The following is a 17,492-nucleotide window of genomic DNA, read 5'->3' as shown; positions in this document are numbered from 1 at the left end:
ATAAGCTCATTTGAGCCCCTTCTTTATATCCCACATATAAGTGCTATCGTCTGGTATTTGTCTTTCTCTGTCTGACTTCACTCAGTTTGACAGTGTCTAGGCTCATCTTTGTCACTGCACATGGCTTTGTTTCACTCTTTGTAATGGCTGAGTAATATTCCATTGTATATATGTGCATCATCTTCTCGATCCATTTCCTCCATCAATGGACAACACTTGGGTTTATTATCTGCTCATTCCTGCTGCAAAGAAAACTACTAGGGTGACTCAAAATGTCTGCCCATGGCCAGGGTTTATACCTTAATACACTTAAGCAAGAAATACTTGACATTTGAGTAAGCTCTGTAGACGAGTATCCCTAAAGATGGACGCCTTCTCTGCAACACCTAATTCAGTTCTTTGGGGGTTTAATTAAATTCTTAATTTCCAGTGTAACCTTGCAGCAGTTGGTGTAAGCTACAGCCCCCTTGCCCTGGCATCCCTTCTGTGTGTCATTTCTAAAGAATTGCAGTTTATTCTTTCCCTACTGGCCGCTGGCTCTTTGGCCTTCCCTCTCCCCTTTTGCTATCCTGGTGCTTTTTCCCACCTTTCAGATTTGACTTCTAGCATCAGGAGACCTATTTGTTGTGGGTGCTTTTATTGAAAACTATTTTAAAATTCTCTAGTCTGCTGCCATGCTATCCCAACCCCTCCCCCACCTTTTTTTTCAGGGTCGGGGAGTAAATCCTTGTCACTGATTATGTCCTTCCATCACAGCCTAGCTCTGAACTCTGAGGTCATGGATGCTTTTCAAGTTGATCATGTTCATCCCTTAGGCTGAGAACACTTTCCAGAAATGTCTAAGATCTGAAGGACCTTGGCCAGGGGAGAAGGTAAACTACTAGAAGTCAGTGGCCACGAATAGGGGCAGCCCCATACTCTCCCCCTGGGATCCCCAAGATAGAGCCACAGCTTGGTATCATTCCACCTCCTACCTCACGCAGGGAGGAGAGAATGAGCTTCAATCTGCGTAGAATCCCCTCCATGATCCTGTTTCTCCCCTTCTGGTCTTTCCGGTCTCCCAGACAGAACTGCAGGGGTTTGAGTCAAGGCAGGTCCTCTCTCAGTGGTGCATTATCAGAGAAGGGGAGGAGGTCAGCCAGGCAGTCAGAAACCTTTGCCCTCATACAGGCCCAGCCTCCCCAGCCTGCCCTGGTGGCATCCCTGGGGTTCTGGCAGACTTGGCGGGTATCATATTTTCACATGGATGAACTGTACTCTACAACTTCTTCTGTGTACTAGGAACCCAAAAGTGTTGACATTGAAAATAAAGTTTTCTCTTCCTAGCTGTTTCGGCCCCCTGTTTTCAAGGGTGATCTGTTTTTCATGGCAGGGCTATGGACTTGTGTTTACCTCTTCACGGAGGGCTCCCATGGAGTAGCAGTGGTATTTCTGAGACAGTCCCTGGCATCTCAGGCGTCTGGATGGGGATAGGTGCTTTCTGGTTAAATATTTTTAATTTGAGAGAACCCTTGTACTCCAGGAAAGTCTCTTGGTTACATCTGGGCAGTAGATTTAGTCTCGGAGGCAGATGGTTCTGCTCTTCGGTGGCAGAGCCCAGAGGATGGCGCTGTTTGTGGCAAGGATTCCTCCAAAGATGACCTTTGAATCATGAGGCCCTTGCCTCTCTACCCTCCAGCAAGTGTGTGCAAGAGCAGCTTGAGTTTCACACACAGGGACCCCACAGCTGTTTCCACACAGCTGTTTCCCTCACTGGGCGGAGTGAGCCTCCGCGTCTGGAGTATCTTTGAGAAGGAGCGTCTGCCACGTAACCGTCTGCAGGGAGAAGTCGGAGGAACTTTCAGGGAGCCTGAACACTGCGAATGGGGCTTTTATGTCTTGGTTTAGGTGTGTCCTGATGCTTTTCTTTTCCAGCCTGGACATTATAAGAGCAGCTGAAAACGTCCAAGCGTGATTTTCAGAATTTGGGTGGGGGCAGTGAAAACTCAACCTGCTCAACCCAGATCTATCACAATGCTTTGCATAATAATTAATGATGTACAAGCTGTTGCCTAATGGATGGTTTTACTCTGTGTGCCCTTCAGTGTGACTAGCTGCAATCCTCTGTGATTTAAGCTGTTACCTTTCCTCCCCTTTGTGTCTTGGCCTTTGGAAAGAGCTACTTTAGTCGTTATTACCTGCCTTTTGTTTGTTTCTTTCTGTCTTTTTTTTTTCCTTTTTGTAGATCATTCAATGAAACCTATAGTTCTTGTCAGTTACATAGATCTTTGCTTCCTTTCTTAACCTTAACATTCAAAGAGAGAATACTTTCTGTACCTGAAAAATTTCAGTATCTCTGAACATTAGAGCAGTTGATGATAGAAAGAATTATTTATTCTTCTGTGCCAGGTACTATTTTAACACTCTACATATATTACTCATTGAATTCTCAATAACCCTCTGAAGTCGGATTTTGTTGCCCCCATTTGACAGATGAGGCACAGAGAGGTTAAATAACTTTTCTAAAGTAGCACAATTAATTAAAGAGTAAAGGTAGGATTATGATGAGAGTCACACCAGGTGGCTGGAAGGGATGGTACTGCTCCTCTCATGTTTTATTGCGGCCACTGATGCTCAGGGAATTGGAGAAATTCACCTAGGCTTATCTTATCTTTAACCCAAGCACCTGTCCAGAGTACTCTACTGCTGTCTTCATCATAGAACGGTCCTATTTCTACCCTTGGGAGGTTTGGGATTCTGTTTAGCGGTATAAATATTTACCAAAAAGCCATTGGTTCTGAGTCCTGTGCCATGTACTGGGTATACAGAGATGATTTTTTGTTATTTTACATCCTTGTATGGATGGGGCCTGTCCTGTTGACTAATAACTTTCCTTTTGGGGGTGCCTGGTGGTACCTTTGGTATCTAGCACTGTGCTCGTCACATGGAAACTACTCCTTATACTGAATATCTGTTGGTTGGTAAAATGTGATACAGGGAAATCATTGAATAAGCAGTTATGTTCTACAAATACGTGTGGTCGGTTCAGTAATGTTCAGTGAGGGTAATGTCATACATTAGCCTCATTGGTGAACCTAAACACAACTTCTATTAGACTGTCACTTTGGGTTTTATGACTGTCACTTTCCTAATGAAGGTGTGTGTACGTGTGTGCTCAGTTGCTTACTCATGTCCAACTCTTTGTGACCCCATGGACTGTAGCCTGCCAGGCTCCTCTGTCCATGGGATTCTCTAGGCAAGAATAACTGGAGGGAGTTGCCATTTCCTCCTCCACCGAATCTTTCCAACCCAGGGATCAAACCTGTGTCTTCTGCAAGTCTCCTGCATTGCAGGCAGTTTCTTTACCACTAAGCCACCAGAGAAGCCCTTCATAATGGAAGTAGTAGACTGCAAAATCCAGTAGCTCCAGTGATGAGCTCTTATTGGGTTGGCTTTTGAAAAACTAACACTACATTGGAAAAATCATGCAGTTTAGAAGTCGAGACTTGTGGATTAATAGTTTTAGCTCTCAGAACGACTGTAACTCTGTGAGTATTGTCATGTTCCTGACCTCTCAACTTTCTCACGTACACGGTGAAGAAGGTAGGCCCAGTGTTAGTTTAGGTCACTTTATAAAAGTCCTGTAATCCACAGAGATAACTCATACATTAGTGAGTCCTTTGGGCCAATATATAGGGTATTAGTTTAGATTTGTCTTTCAATAAATATCTTAATTTTGTTGAATCTTAGTTGTTTTATTTTATTTTTTTGCCTTTCACATGGGTTGAGCATTCCTGACCTGCCTAATTGTAGGACTTCTGTGAGGATTCAGTGAGATTCTGAGGATAGAAGTGTTTTGAATCATGTAACACTGTATGACCACAAAATATTATTTGTATTGAAAGTTAATGGAAAGGTGTCAGGTTTCTTGCCACTCCTTCCCCCATTCAAAAAAAAAAAAAAAAAGCCTGGAGTTGGGTCCTTCTTGGGCTGTTTCCTGTAGTTTATGGACTTCTGGAACACTAAGGGGTCAATGGGGGCTTTGTCTCGCTTTGGGTCAGTTTCCCACGGTTGGGATAAGGGTGTGCGCTCTTTCTCCCTGACAACAAGTTTATCAAACACACCCGCCACACAAAATGTGGTAATTTGGTAGACAAAAGTGTGGTTTTGAGTTACGCTAACCTCCCCTTTGTTCAAAGCACCACTCCTCCTTAGAATCTGATATCTTCTCGGCAGACCAGCAGATGTACACGTGTCCCCAGGTTTACAGATGCCTTCAAAACAGCCTGATAAACCACCCCCCCCCCCCAAAAAAAAAAACTTTGTGTGCCACACCTAACTCCATCTTTCGGTGGGGATATTTTTAACTCCTGCTTCTAACTCCTCGCAGTTTCTTTAAGGAAGTATGATCCGAAAGGGTCAGACATTTGGCCTCTACTTGGGGGAAAACTTTGAAAGAATTCCTGATGCTCCGCCTGGGATAGGGCTGGCTTTCTCCAACAGAACTAGCCCTTCTGAGTGTCTTTGCCACATAAGGGCTTGTGTGAGGCCTCAGGCACCAGTTGACGCTATCTCTTCCCCACAACAGATGGTCAAGCCTTCAGTTTCAGCTAGGGATCCGCTGTTGAGAGGGCGGGCAGAAGATGCTGCCAGCGTGCCAAGTGACAGGGCAGCTTAGGGTAACGGGGATCTGGTTTGTGCCCAGCATAGCTTTTGTGCTAACGATGGGCTGGTGACAGGCGCCTCGCCCGGCTCATCGCCGAGGCAGAAGATCCCCTGCCCCCTTGATTCTGTTTCTCTGGCAGAGCTAATGTCCTGTTTGCCTGCCTTTCAAAATCCATTTTGGCACCAGATGGACCCCCTCATGGTGGCTAGCAGTTGTCTGACTTGAAGATGTCAGAGGGTGTGCTGACAGCTCCTTCCAACACAACCTGAATCTGGCTGTCGGGTCTGGCTCAAATGGCTTTAAACATACACAGGCGGTGGATATTATCTATCAGTCCTGAAGAACCAGGTGTGGGAGTGGGGTGCCCACTGGATGGAGAATGGCAGCGACGTCTCCCTCCACAATGTTCAGGTTGCTAGTGTGGAAACAATCGTACTAATAATTACTCTTATGATTACTCTTATTTATGCAGCTGCCATTGTGGTACAGTTGCTGTCAATGATACAATTAGTATTAATAGCAACCATGCACTACTTCTGTGATTATTAAAACTACTGTAGCACAATGGTTAAAAGCACAGGCTTTGTGCAAATTTGAGTTGATCCAAGTTTAGTAACCTTTGGGCAACTTATTTACGTTCTCTGAACCTCAGTTTCCTCATTAATAAAATGGCATTAATAGTAGAGGTTATTTAGGAGGCTTGAATGGAAAAATATATTTGAAGTTCTCAGCTTTCTGAATGCAAAGTAAGCACCTAATACATGAAAGAGATTATTATTATGGCAGCCACCATCACTGTGTGTACCATGTTCCAGACACCATGTATCATTGCAGTTAATTTTCATAGTCACCTTCTATGATAGGGACTGGTATTATACCCAAATTCTAGGTAAGAGTGTCGTGCAGAGAAGTTCAGCACTTTATCAAAAGTCACACAGCAGTATCTGTCAGAGTTTGATAGGAATCTCAGTCTGAATATTTTTAAGGGTCATGGCATTTCTATCATCTCAAGTCGACTCTCACTGTCAATTTAGTGATAATCAGCCCTGTCCTGGGGTTTGTGTGGCTTTTAAATATTCTCTTTCAACCAGCTGTGCTTGAAAGAAGCAGCCAGTTTTCACACTTTAGGTGTCTTTGGATGTAAGCTTGAGCCCGGTCAAGATGGCAGACTCACTATCCCTGACCTCCACCACATCAGACAGTTTCTGACAGTAAGGTGTGGTCGCTAGGGCTTCCAGCACTTGCTGTCTGAGAATTCAGAGTAGGGTACAGTGCAGAGGCGCTTAGGGTTGGGACCACACCCTCAAACCCCTCTCCTGTCCCCAGACTCCCCTAGTACACGTGGCCAGGTCTGCACTGGCCAATGGGCCAGTGTTGCTCTTTGAGCAGGATTTTATTTTACTCAGCTGGGCTCAGCAGTGTGCCATGAGTCATCTCTCTTGTTCAGAAAGGCTGATAAACTTTGGCCTCTGTGAACAGAACCTGGAAGTAGGGATGAAGGATTGTTCAGAAGCCAGGTCTCATTGATGGACAGTTGAACGTTGTGTGATGTCAAAAGAGCTGTTTCAGGAAGATATTTACATTTTAAAATGTGATTTTGGGGGTGGACAAAGTCATTGTCTCTCTTCAAAGAGTTATTCCCATGCCATACTTCCCTCTTGGCAGAGTCTAAGAGACCGGGGAGGAGAAAGATTCTGTTGGGACATCGCTTAGTCTGATTTTCAGAAATTGGCTGAATTTGGTGCTTCTTTGTGCTATGCTCTGGGCTTCCCTGGTGGCTCAGAGGTTAAAGCGTCTGCCTGCAATGTGGGAGAACTGGGTTCTATCCCTGGGTTGGGAAGATCCCCTGGAGAAGGAAATGGCAACCCACTCCAGTATTCTTGCCTGGAGAATCCCATGGAAGGAGGAGCCTGGTGGGCTACAGTCCATGGGGTTGCAAAGAGTCGGACACGACTAAGCGACTTCACTCACTCTCACTCATTATAGAGGTGTTATTTGGTTGATAGACTTTATACTCAGAGCTAAATCCAGACATCCCAGCTTGATAGTTCCTCACAAATTATGTGTATTGAAGTAGGAATTTTACTGCAGTATAGACTTGAAATGGGGAAAAGGTGATGACAGGAAAATTCATATGAGAATTTAACTGAGCAACATTTTAATGCATTGTAATATTTTGGGAAAGTGGGCCTGAAATCCATATCCCTAAAAGTAAAAAGGAATGAAGAACTTTCAGCAGCTTTTAAAATGCTTCTTTCCCCAAACATATTAACAGGCGGATGGAGAGCTTTAGTTGTAGGTAACTAACAAGAATGCCCTGATTGGACACTTTTGATCATGCTGCCTTTCCATGATGAACTTCAACAACTCCCACCTAAGAAATATAGCAATAACTCTCCTGATTCACAGAAAGGTAGAAATAACTCATCTAATTTATCACCCAGTGCAGGACACTTTTAAAAGTTAAAGTGGGTACTTTTCATTTTGTTGTTGCTCAGTAGCTCAGACTCTTTTGTGATCCCATGGACTGCAACACTCCCGACTTCCCTGTCTTTCACTATTTCCCATAGTTTGCTCCAACTCATGTGCAATGAGTCAGTGATGCCATCCAGCCATCTCATTCTCTGTCATCCCCTTCTCCTTCTGCCTTCAATCTTCCCCAGCATCAGGGTCTTCTCCAGTGAGTTGGCTCTTTGCATCAGGTGGCCAAAGTATTTGAGCTTCAGTTTCAGCATCAGTCCTTCCAGTGAATATTCTGGGTTGATTTCCTTTAAGATTGACTGATTTGAACTATTCACACTTACAATAATACAGCTGGTGTAAACTAGTATAGTTCTGGGCAAATTGAGACCTTTGGTCACCCTAGCCAGTAAAACCCATGGATCTCGTTATGGAATCAGTTCAGAGATCAGGTGGCTGTGAAGCAGGACGTTCCTTCTTCCATCACAAATAGCTTTTGTCTATAGCTGGCATGTAAGGAAAACATATGGGATATGTTCAACAAATCAATCGACTTTAGTCAGTATGTGAATCTTCTCATAAGCACTTCTAGTCAGAAAATTTTACTTGGGATTCCCTGGTGGCTCAAAGGGTAAAGAGTCTGCCTGCAATGCAGGAGACCCAGGTTTGATCCCTGGATCGGGAAGATCCCCTGGAGAAGGAAATGGCAACCCACTCCAGTTTCTTGCCTGGAGAATCCCCATGGACAGAGGAGCCTGGCGGGCTACAGTCCATGGGGTCACAAAGAGTCGGACACGACCGAGCAACTTCACTTTCACTTTCATGTTCAAAAAATCAGTGGACTTTAGTCAGTATGTGAATCTTCTCATAAGCACTCCTAATCAGAATGTTTTACTTGGAGATGCTCGGATAAAAAGTGTTTACCATGTCCTTATATTCATCCAACATGTATTTTGCTGCTTCATCATCTGTGAATTTATGGTGCTTAAATTACATGTTGTTGTTGGGGACCATGAGTAATTCTCAGGCAATTATCTCCAATTGGAACCTGCCTTAAATTATAGGGAAGACTTACCCTCTCTATGAGTGAAAATACTTCCTTGGGGGCTTAATTCTTCCGTGAGATCTGTTGGCACCACGGAGAGCATTCTCTTCATATAGAACACCCAACTTGGGTGTGAAACGCAGACTAAATCTATAAACCAAATACTGGCTCTAACGTCATTCTGAATGTTTCAGAAAATGCCCAGAGAATAGAATGCACAACCCAGAAGTGACTTACTGCTTTTTTTTTTCCCCTTCTGTGGAGGACTGAAATGCTAACCATGGTAATTTGTTTCTTCACAGGTTCTTCTTGAAATTTTTCCTCAAATGTAACCAAAATTGCCTAAAGAATGCAGGAAACCCACGTGACATGCGGAGATTCCAGGTGGGTCTGTCTTGCCCTTCTTATACCTGAATAATGACATGAGTATCAGGAGAGGGTAAAAGAAGTCTTAGGTAGAGAAGATCCAGAGTCTCATTGTATCATTGTTTTCCCAGAGGTGACAAGCAGGTGAGTTTGGGTCCCTAGGTGTCTTTTCTCTAGAAGTTGTTGTTTTAATTAGAGAAGGATTAGGACTGAGCCACCTGTGTTCAGTGGTTGAGGTTGTGGTACCCTTTGAGCCTCGTCTGGCTTCCCGAATGGACTCATAGGCTTAAACCAGCGGTCCCCAATCCCCAGGATCTAATGCCGGATGATCTGAGGTGGAGCTGATATAATAATAATCGAAATAAAGTGCACAATAAATGTCATGTGTTTAAATCATCCTGAAACCACCCCCTCCTCACCCTGTGCATGGAAAATTTGTCTTCCATGAAACTGGTACCTGGTGCCAAAAATGTTGAGGACCACTAGCTTAAATCACTGCATGTTAAGTGGAGCACATACGAATCATGAAGTCTTTGCCTAAAGTTCTACAGGTAGAAAACTGGTCAATAGGAGCTTTGTGCTGTTTTGGAATAACATCACTTTCTTCCTTCCTTTCTCTTGTTTTCCCTTTCCAATCTTGGAGATTATTAGTAATTATCTTATTAAAAGTGGATCTCTGAAGAAGCAGCGTGTAGGGCAGTATGGGTGACATTCAGTCTGTTTGAGAAATGTCCTTGTTCAGCCCCTGTAAATGTTTTCAAGCATCAGTCAGATCTGCCTCCATTTAAAGCTTTAGTGGTATGTTAACCTCATATAATTATACATTTACTAAAGGAAAAATATGTGAAAATACATTTGTTAACTTCCAAAACACAGAATGGTGGTTAGGCTTTAGGAAAGGTTGCTAAATTCTAGGTATGTGCTTCTTAAACTCTAAAGTGCCGAGAATCCTCTGGGGATCTTGTTAAACTGCTAATTGAGGTCTGCGGTGGGCCTGAAATTCTACCTTTCTAACAAGCTCCCAAGTGATGGGCAAAGCCATGGACCACACTTGGAGTAGCAAGGTTCTAGACCCTTATGTTGCTCTCCATCGAATTTTATGACTAACTCATTTGGTCAGTCTTAGTTTCTTCACCATAGTAATGATGTGTCTATCTATGGATGCCCATGTGGTCTGTCAGTGAAAATATCTTGGAGTTTAAGGTATGTTCTTAGGTGGAGTTAGTCTGCTTTAAGTGTAGATTGAAATATAGGATCTCTGAGAGGATCTGGACAAATTTTCTCTGTACATTTTCTGATGGGAGAAAGGGAAGGGATGATTCTGGGCATTACTTTTTGGATGTCAAGATCTCTTAGTCTCTAAGATAATTATTTTTTTTAATAGGTGAGACTTAGTAGTCTCATGAAAGAACAAATTCAGTAAAAAGAAGACTCCTGCCCCTGAGATTCTGAAGCAGTTCTGGAAATCATTTGGGCTTCCCGCCTTTTGTCCTGACAGATGAATGGGGAGAACCCCTAGATACCTAATTTCCTGGAAAATGTCTCTCCTGGGGAGCTTCTGACCAAGTGGGCAGACTTGGGTGCTCTCATGCCTACTCAGGACATTTTTGTGTTGAGTTGGAGCATCTTTGCTTGGGCAACATGTGATGCTGTTAAATATGTGGTGCTAAGTGTCTTAAAATGTGAGAATGAGTTTTGTATAAACTATGTTGTCACTTACCTTGGCCTTGAAATGGGCCATGTATCTCCTTTGACCAAACTTGGGTTAGGAAAAAGACATGTCCAGACATGAACCAATTCATAACATATAATAAATGTGTCTATACCTGTATGATGCCTTGTGAATACTAGGATCGACTTGGCTGTGCTTCTCAGAGTGGCAGAGTTAGAGATGGTCTTCAGTAATTTTGGGAATCTAAAAGAGAGTGTGTGTAAGGTTTCAGGGGCCTTATTTTCCCTTGCAGGACCTGCTAGTGAAATGTCTGAAAGCTTTGAATTATAGGAATGTAGCTTTTGGATGAGATGAGAACCAACTCAGTCTGTTATTTTTGAGAGTGTCTAGAAAGCTTTATTTTTGCAGACAAAGTAGTTATTCTTTGTTGAGTAGAAGGGCTACTGAGACAAGGAGGCATGAGTTAGATTTCTGCAAAACTTCAATTTCCTCTACTGTAAAATGGAGTAAAAATGATGATTCTTCTTCTTTCACAAAGGACAGTACTTTGAAAGCATGACCGATTTGCAAAAGATAAAATATAAATGTACAATTTTGAAGAAAATATTTGCTATAAACTAAAGCTGGGCCAATAGTTGAGTACAACTTTTCTCAGCCTGGGCAGAAATGACACTTTAGACTGAATAAACCTTGTTGGGAGGGAGGTGGATTTGTTCTGTGTGTCAAAGGATATTTAGCCAGAATCAATGGCCTTTACCCACCAGATACCAGTAGAGAAACCATCCTCCACCCCTTGCAGTCATGAGAGACACCAAAGTGTCTCCAGACATTGACAAATGTCCCCTATGGGGAAGGGGATGCAGAATTGCCCCTGGTTGGGAATCACTGGGATAGGACAGGTTTAGTCCTATCCCTGATGACCTCTGACATACTCTCCAGCTGACAGTGCTGCTGTCCCAAAGAGTGTACCCTTTGATTACACTTGAAAGTTGCCCAACACAAGGTCCCACCTTGACAATGCTCTGTCTCAGTATTCTCCAACTGATCCTAAAGTAGGTGGACCTTTCCCAGTAGGGGCTGCTACCTTGACCACTATAGAGTCAGTCTTTGTGTCAAAGAAGAGCTCTGTCTCTATCAGCAATGACAAATTCCTTATTAGAGCTCAAATTTAACCCCCTTTATTCCTGTCACCGACTTCCTACTTACTGGGAGAGGAAAGAGGGAGCCTGTGGCAGAATGAGCACTGACACTTTGTTTTGTATTTGTGTTCATTTGCGTATTTCATGAATCATCACTTTTACATGGTTAACACATGGTCTTACGCATTGTTGGATGTATCTAGCAACTGCAACTCAATGCGCCCTAAACACCATTGTCAGCCTCATTTTTTGCGTGGGCCTCTGCCTCAAGCTTGCTTTTCTTCCTGTGTTCCTTGTCTTGGTTCATTTCTAACTATATTAAGTGCTAGGGAGATGACCATTTATATTTGGGTCTGCATTCATATTTATATGTATAAATATATGAGTCCATGTATGTATCTTGATATACATCTATGGACATTGTCTGTAATGATGATGATGAAGCTAACAGTGCTGGTGTACTTTTGTGAGCAGTTTTGTGCTAAGTATTTTATATGAGTTACCATATTTATCTTCGCAACACATCCAAACAGGAATTAGGGTCATGCAAACAGGAATTACTTCCACTCTACAAATGAGGTACGTGAAGTTTAGGGAAGTTAAGCAGTTTGCCCAAAGTCACACATCTACTAAGTCCTGAAGCAGTGATTCAACCCAGTCGATTTGACCCAGATGTTCTCTAATGTGGTGCAACAGTAAAGAACTTGTCCACCGCCTTTAGGCAGATACGTAGCGAGGCAGTAAGGAGGTCTCTCTACATCTGAGAGCCCAGGGGGTACCTGTGAATAGTATTAGAATCCCAGGGAAGTCAAGAACAGTGTTCAAAAGGGTGTTTGCCCTGAATAGAACCTAAGGATGCCAGCTGCCCGAAGAACACTGGGATTCCAATATGTCTCGTCAAGCAGAATGTGGAGTTGTGCAGAAGGGGAAAAACTTGAGCACTGTTTCTGATTATAGCCACAGTGCTGGTCAGTGTTTACTCATGTGAATTTTAGAGAAAGAGGTTATTGCTCTGAAGGCTGCCTGAGCTTCACCTAATTGGTAGAGGTTTTGGCCAGTTCTCAGGGCAAGAAAGACCCTTCAATAAATGAAGCCTGAATCCAGGCGCCCCTGATGGCTTGGAGCACTCATTTGGAAATCATATTGACATTCCCAGCTCTTAGGACTAAACCGAAAGGGGGAGGATGAGTCTTCTGTGCAGCTGTGCTGGCTGGCAGAGATGAAGCACTGTGGTGCAAGGTTTCCCATGAGCAAACGTATGATTTTCCTCATTTTTCTCATAGTACGCTAATTGGAAAGATGGTTTCAAATATTTTGATGTCACTGTTGCCTCTGAGGGGAGTGAGAGAGTGTCATGTTGGCATGAGAAGACTCCCTTCTCCTCTTTACATCTCAATGTGGCTTTTCCCAGTGACACTGAAAACCCAAGGCCCAGAGACGTCTGAGTGAAGGCATGCCCTCTTGCCTGTCCAGGGGGCTCCCCGTACCTGTTAGGGATGCCACTTTCTCTCTTGTCCCGTTCCCCAGGTCCGCTGATATTCATGTAGCCAGGCCAGAGTGCGTCTCCTCTGAAGAGCAATCAGGGGCCTGTGTAGGTGACTGAGGAGGACATAAGAAAGGTTGTTGATCTCTTGACATGTAAAGACATTCTGTCAAGCAAACTCAGCCTCACAGCAGCTGAGCTTCTGGTGTGTAAACAGAGACTGCTTAATTACACAGGTCATGTCAATTAGCATGACCTTAGCGTTTTTGAGAAATTCATCACTGTCTGCAGAGCTCGGCTGTATTCATAGTTTCAGGCAGTATGGAATAAGCCTTGTAGAGAATTTGGTACAATCTTTTTATTTTTAAGCTTATAATTGATGTTTTCTTTTGAAATCCCCAGGCTGTGGTTAGGGTAACAAACTTGCTTAAATACAACAGTGGATACAGGCTTCATTCAGTTCTGTGGGTGTGGGGACGATGGGAGAAAGAGAGCAGGAGGGAAGGCGGTGGATGGAGACAGCTCTCTCTCCTGACGGGGAGAATTTCCCTGTGACTAAATGAGCCTGTTTCTTCATCTTGACACTAAAAAGATGCTAATGTCAAAGGACTGTGTTAAAACCATGTCACGGGTCTGCTTTTTAACTGACGGGAGCTAGACAATTCAAGCTTAAGATTTAAATCCTTATCAATAGCTTCCCTTGTTGGGGCTGGCAGAGTGGGGAGGTGAGGGGAGGAACAAGAACTGGGTACAAGCTGTCATCACAGTAGATACCGTAATACCTGGAAAACTGGGAAGTAAATTTCCAAATTCATCTTATTGCTTTAACAAAGTTTTCCACAGGCTGTAAATCTGTATCTGTGTATAAATGTTAGATCTGTAACTACATGTGAACATAAATGGAAGATATGCTTGTTTATGCATGCATGCCTGCACTCAGTAGTATTTATTGACCTGGTAGGTGGTGAGTATATTGTGATAAGAACAGGAAAGATGGAATGTTTACTCTAATGAAACTTAAATTCTAGTTGGGATCTATTAGTTAGGATAATACTAGCTGCTGTAACAAATAGACCAAAGAAGATTTAATGGCTCACCTTCAACAGAAGGTTGTTTATCCCTAACATAATGGTACAAGGCAAGTGTTCCTGGTGAATGAGTAGCTGTTGTATGTGAAGTAGTCTCCACCACCCCCTAGAACCTTATTGTCTCCATACATCCAGTTGAAGGGTAAAGAGTGCGTGGAAGGGCTTATGGGCTTAAAAACCTCATCTTAGAAATGATTCTTGTCAAATCTGCCCACATTCTACTAGCTAGAAGTCTGTCACACAGCCATGTATGACCACTGAGAGGCCTGAAAATGTCTAGTTGTACTGTCCAAGAAGACAAAATAGTAATATGGGGGACAGTGACCTTCAGTTGCTACACTGTGTACAAATAAATAATTTCACATCATTAAAAATTTCAATTATTGCTTAAAGGAAATGAAGCAGGGTATTATGAGAGAGAACACCAGTGTGGGATGGGGGATGGGAACATACTTTAAAAGCAGGTGACCAAGGAAAAGTTTCGAGGAGGGGACTCTTAAGCTCAGAGCTAATGGATAAGAATAAGTCATTTTGAGAAGAACCAGAAGAATTTTCTGAGCAGAGAGAACAGCAAGCCCAAAATTCATGTTTGTCTCGTGTTTATCTGAGATGAACAATTTTCTTTTGCTTACTCATCATTTGGAATGGGGGTGGGGTAAGAAATATGAGGAGAAATTACCAGGTTTTTCTTCCCAAATTCCCACCAAAAATGTGTGGTCTTTCAAAAATGATGACGTAGTTAATGACATTAAAAGGCAACCCTCTGCCTTCCCCCCTTCTTCGGTGAATTCTATAAATTTTGGAGAATCCTTCTTTATTCAGAAGCCCACAGGGTATGATTAGAGGATTCTTAAAATATATGCCCATTCTCTGTAGTTTTGGCCTGCTTTTAAAGGCACTTAAAGAAAGAAGGAAATGTTCTCAACCCTTTTATTTCTCTTCCACCGTTCCCCACCCCCGTCTTATATTGTTTTGACAAACAGCACATCTTGCAATTAAATTCTTTACCAACAGAATGCTAGGGGCCTGAGCCGCAATCACTCTCTTCCTACAGAATAATTTCAAGATGCACCATGCTGATTAATTATACTGAAAGCAGCTCTAATGATAGTTTCAGAATACAGGATTAATTCACATAACATGGTAAATACAAATGGTGGATTTTCAACCTGATATATTAAACCATTACGGCTTATTGGGCAAATATGTATCTTGGCATGAGCCTTATGCTGGGCCTTGGCAGAAAATATGCATCCCTGAAAAGGAATCCTTATGACCAGGATTTGATGAGTGGTAGCTCTGCACTTAGAGGAAATAAATTCCTACATTAAGTACAGTTGCTATTGAAAAAAAATGTAAAATATATTAAAGGATAGACATAGAAGTGTTTGGTTTGATCAGTGTTGCCCAGTGGTTATTGGATCTGAGGATGCGTGGTGCTTACTGAGACTTGCCAACCCAGAGGTATTCTTATATTCTTCCACTTTTTAGGTTGTAACTTATAGAGCTCTTACTATGTGTGAGACCTTGTACTAAGTGTTTTACATGTATAATTTTATTTGTTTTTCTACCCTCTTTCCCTTGTTTACTTTGCTCCAAATGAGCACATTGACCTTCTTTCTCTTCCATCATTTTTCTTCACCAAATGTACTAAACTCATTCCTTCCTCAGGATTTTTGCACTTGCTATCCTGTGCCCCTGGAAATTCTTCCACCACATCATTGAATGGCTGGTTACTTCTTATTAGTCAGATTTCAGCTAAAATGTCACCTCCTTCGAGAGGCCTTCCTAATCATCTGCTCCAAAGTCGTTCCTGCCTGGGCTTCACCCCCTTCCTCATTTTATTTTCTTCTTGGAACTTTTTACCTTCTGAAATTTGCTTTCATTGTTTATCTGTTTATCGTCTAAAAACTTTTTCATTCTGGACAGAGACTAAGCTCTTGATGGGCACACACTTTGTCACTGCTGCTTCTCCCGTACATAAAATGATGCCTGACACCTATTCCTATGATTAAGTGACTTATCTAAGGTTACAGACTAGTGAGTGGTGGAGTCGGGGTTCACACTCCGCTCTGTCTGAGCCCGGGATCTGAACTGACGACTATATGCTATTTTCTTGCTTCCAGTTTCCATGTCCGTGTACCGTGGTCCCATAAACAGAAAGCATGCATGGCAGTTAGTCGGGGTTCACACTCAGCTCTGTCTGAGCCTGGGATCTGAACTGACGACTATATGCTATTTTCTTGCTTCCAGTTTCCATGTCCGTGTACCGTGGTCCCATAAACAGAAAGCATGCATGGCAGTTATGTATACTTGGGCTCACTGCTACTTAAAATGGCCAATGGGAACGCATAAATGGAGCACCAGTTAAATGCCAACAACAACATTAAAAGGCATCAAAAGTATCCTGATCCACAGAGAGAAAACCTAGGTTCAGAACAATGATGAGTTTTTATTTCTACAATGTGTCACAGTTCAGGAGACAGAAGCTCAGTCTAGTTTCTAATGGTTCAAATTAGTTTAGCACAGGAATCCAAGGACTCAGAAGTGTCTGTTCTTATCTTACTGTTAAAAGAAGAGAGATTTTTGTCTTGAGGCTCAGAGAGTGAATTTAATTCAGCTACTCAATCCCTCACTCCTGCAGTTCCACTCTGTTACGTCCTGTAGGTTCATGCGTCCTCCATAATTTTTAATGAGTTATTTGGGATCTTTCAACCAGATAGAAACTTGCAATCAAGCTGGTTTCAGAGAATATCTCTTTCCATATCAGCCAAGGAGATTTTAAAGGACAAAGTTAATGAAGACCCAACTGCTGCAGACCATTTTTATGTAGATAATGCCTAAAGTGTAGTCAGTCAGAGAGACAGTGATGTGTACTGGAAGAGACAGTTAGGGGAAAGAGGACCTAAGCCGGGAGCATGCATTGAGAGGCCAGAAGTGGGCCTAGAGTCTGAAGTTTCCCTTCAACTTTGCCTCTGCTCTTAATTCACCCTGTGGCCCTGAAGTTTTTAAGCCTCTTGGGTCTCAGTTTTCCAAGCTGTCAGACACGACTGAGCGACTGAACTGAACTAAAAAGGAGGAATTGGATAAATTCGCAGTATCATAACTACTGAGGTCTCCTTTTATCATTTTCTCTTATGAACCTCTTGTGGTGACATATCTTCCAACTTAATTGCATTTATTGAATAAGAATCACACTCTCTATTTTAAAATTAGTCAAAGCCATGGAAACTGCCAGTTTCGAGCTTCTCATGTGCATGAGATTACTGTGTTTCCACATGGAACTGATATGATCCCATATCAACAAAGGCAAGTTATTGCATGTTACAGTATGCATCCTTCCTATGGATGAATCAGGGTACGCTTTCTGCAGGGTTGTCTCCAGGGCTACATTAGAAAGCTCGTAGTTGGGAGCCACTCAGTTCAGTTCAGTTCAGTCGCTCAGTCGTGTCCGACTCTTTGCGACCCCATGAATCGCAGCACACCAGGCCTCCCTGTCCATCACCATCTCCCGGAGTTCACTCAGACTCACGTCCATCAAGTCTGTGATGCCATCCAGCCATCTCATCCTCGGTCGTCCCCTTCTCTAGATTG

General features: G+C 42.9%; 1 protein-coding gene across 13 annotated transcripts in view; it reads left to right on the top strand.

Annotated features, from left to right (window-relative positions):
• EBF1 (EBF transcription factor 1) overlaps nt 1-17,492 on the top strand; it is a 404,609-nt gene that overhangs the window by 246,164 nt on the left and 140,953 nt on the right. For all 13 annotated transcript variants that reach the window (XM_068979369.1, XM_068979375.1, XM_068979371.1 and 10 more), the window contains one exon: nt 8,453-8,534. In XM_068979369.1, coding sequence (XP_068835470.1) covers nt 8,453-8,534 — 82 coding nt within the window. The remainder of the gene's footprint in view (nt 1-8,452; nt 8,535-17,492) is intronic.

Source organism: Capricornis sumatraensis, chromosome 9 (assembly GCF_032405125.1).
Source record: "Capricornis sumatraensis isolate serow.1 chromosome 9, serow.2, whole genome shotgun sequence".
NCBI classification, from domain to species: domain Eukaryota; kingdom Metazoa; phylum Chordata; class Mammalia; order Artiodactyla; family Bovidae; genus Capricornis; species Capricornis sumatraensis.
The sequence above is the reverse complement of the archived record's forward strand: the minus strand, read 5'-3'. Positions and strand labels throughout refer to the sequence as shown.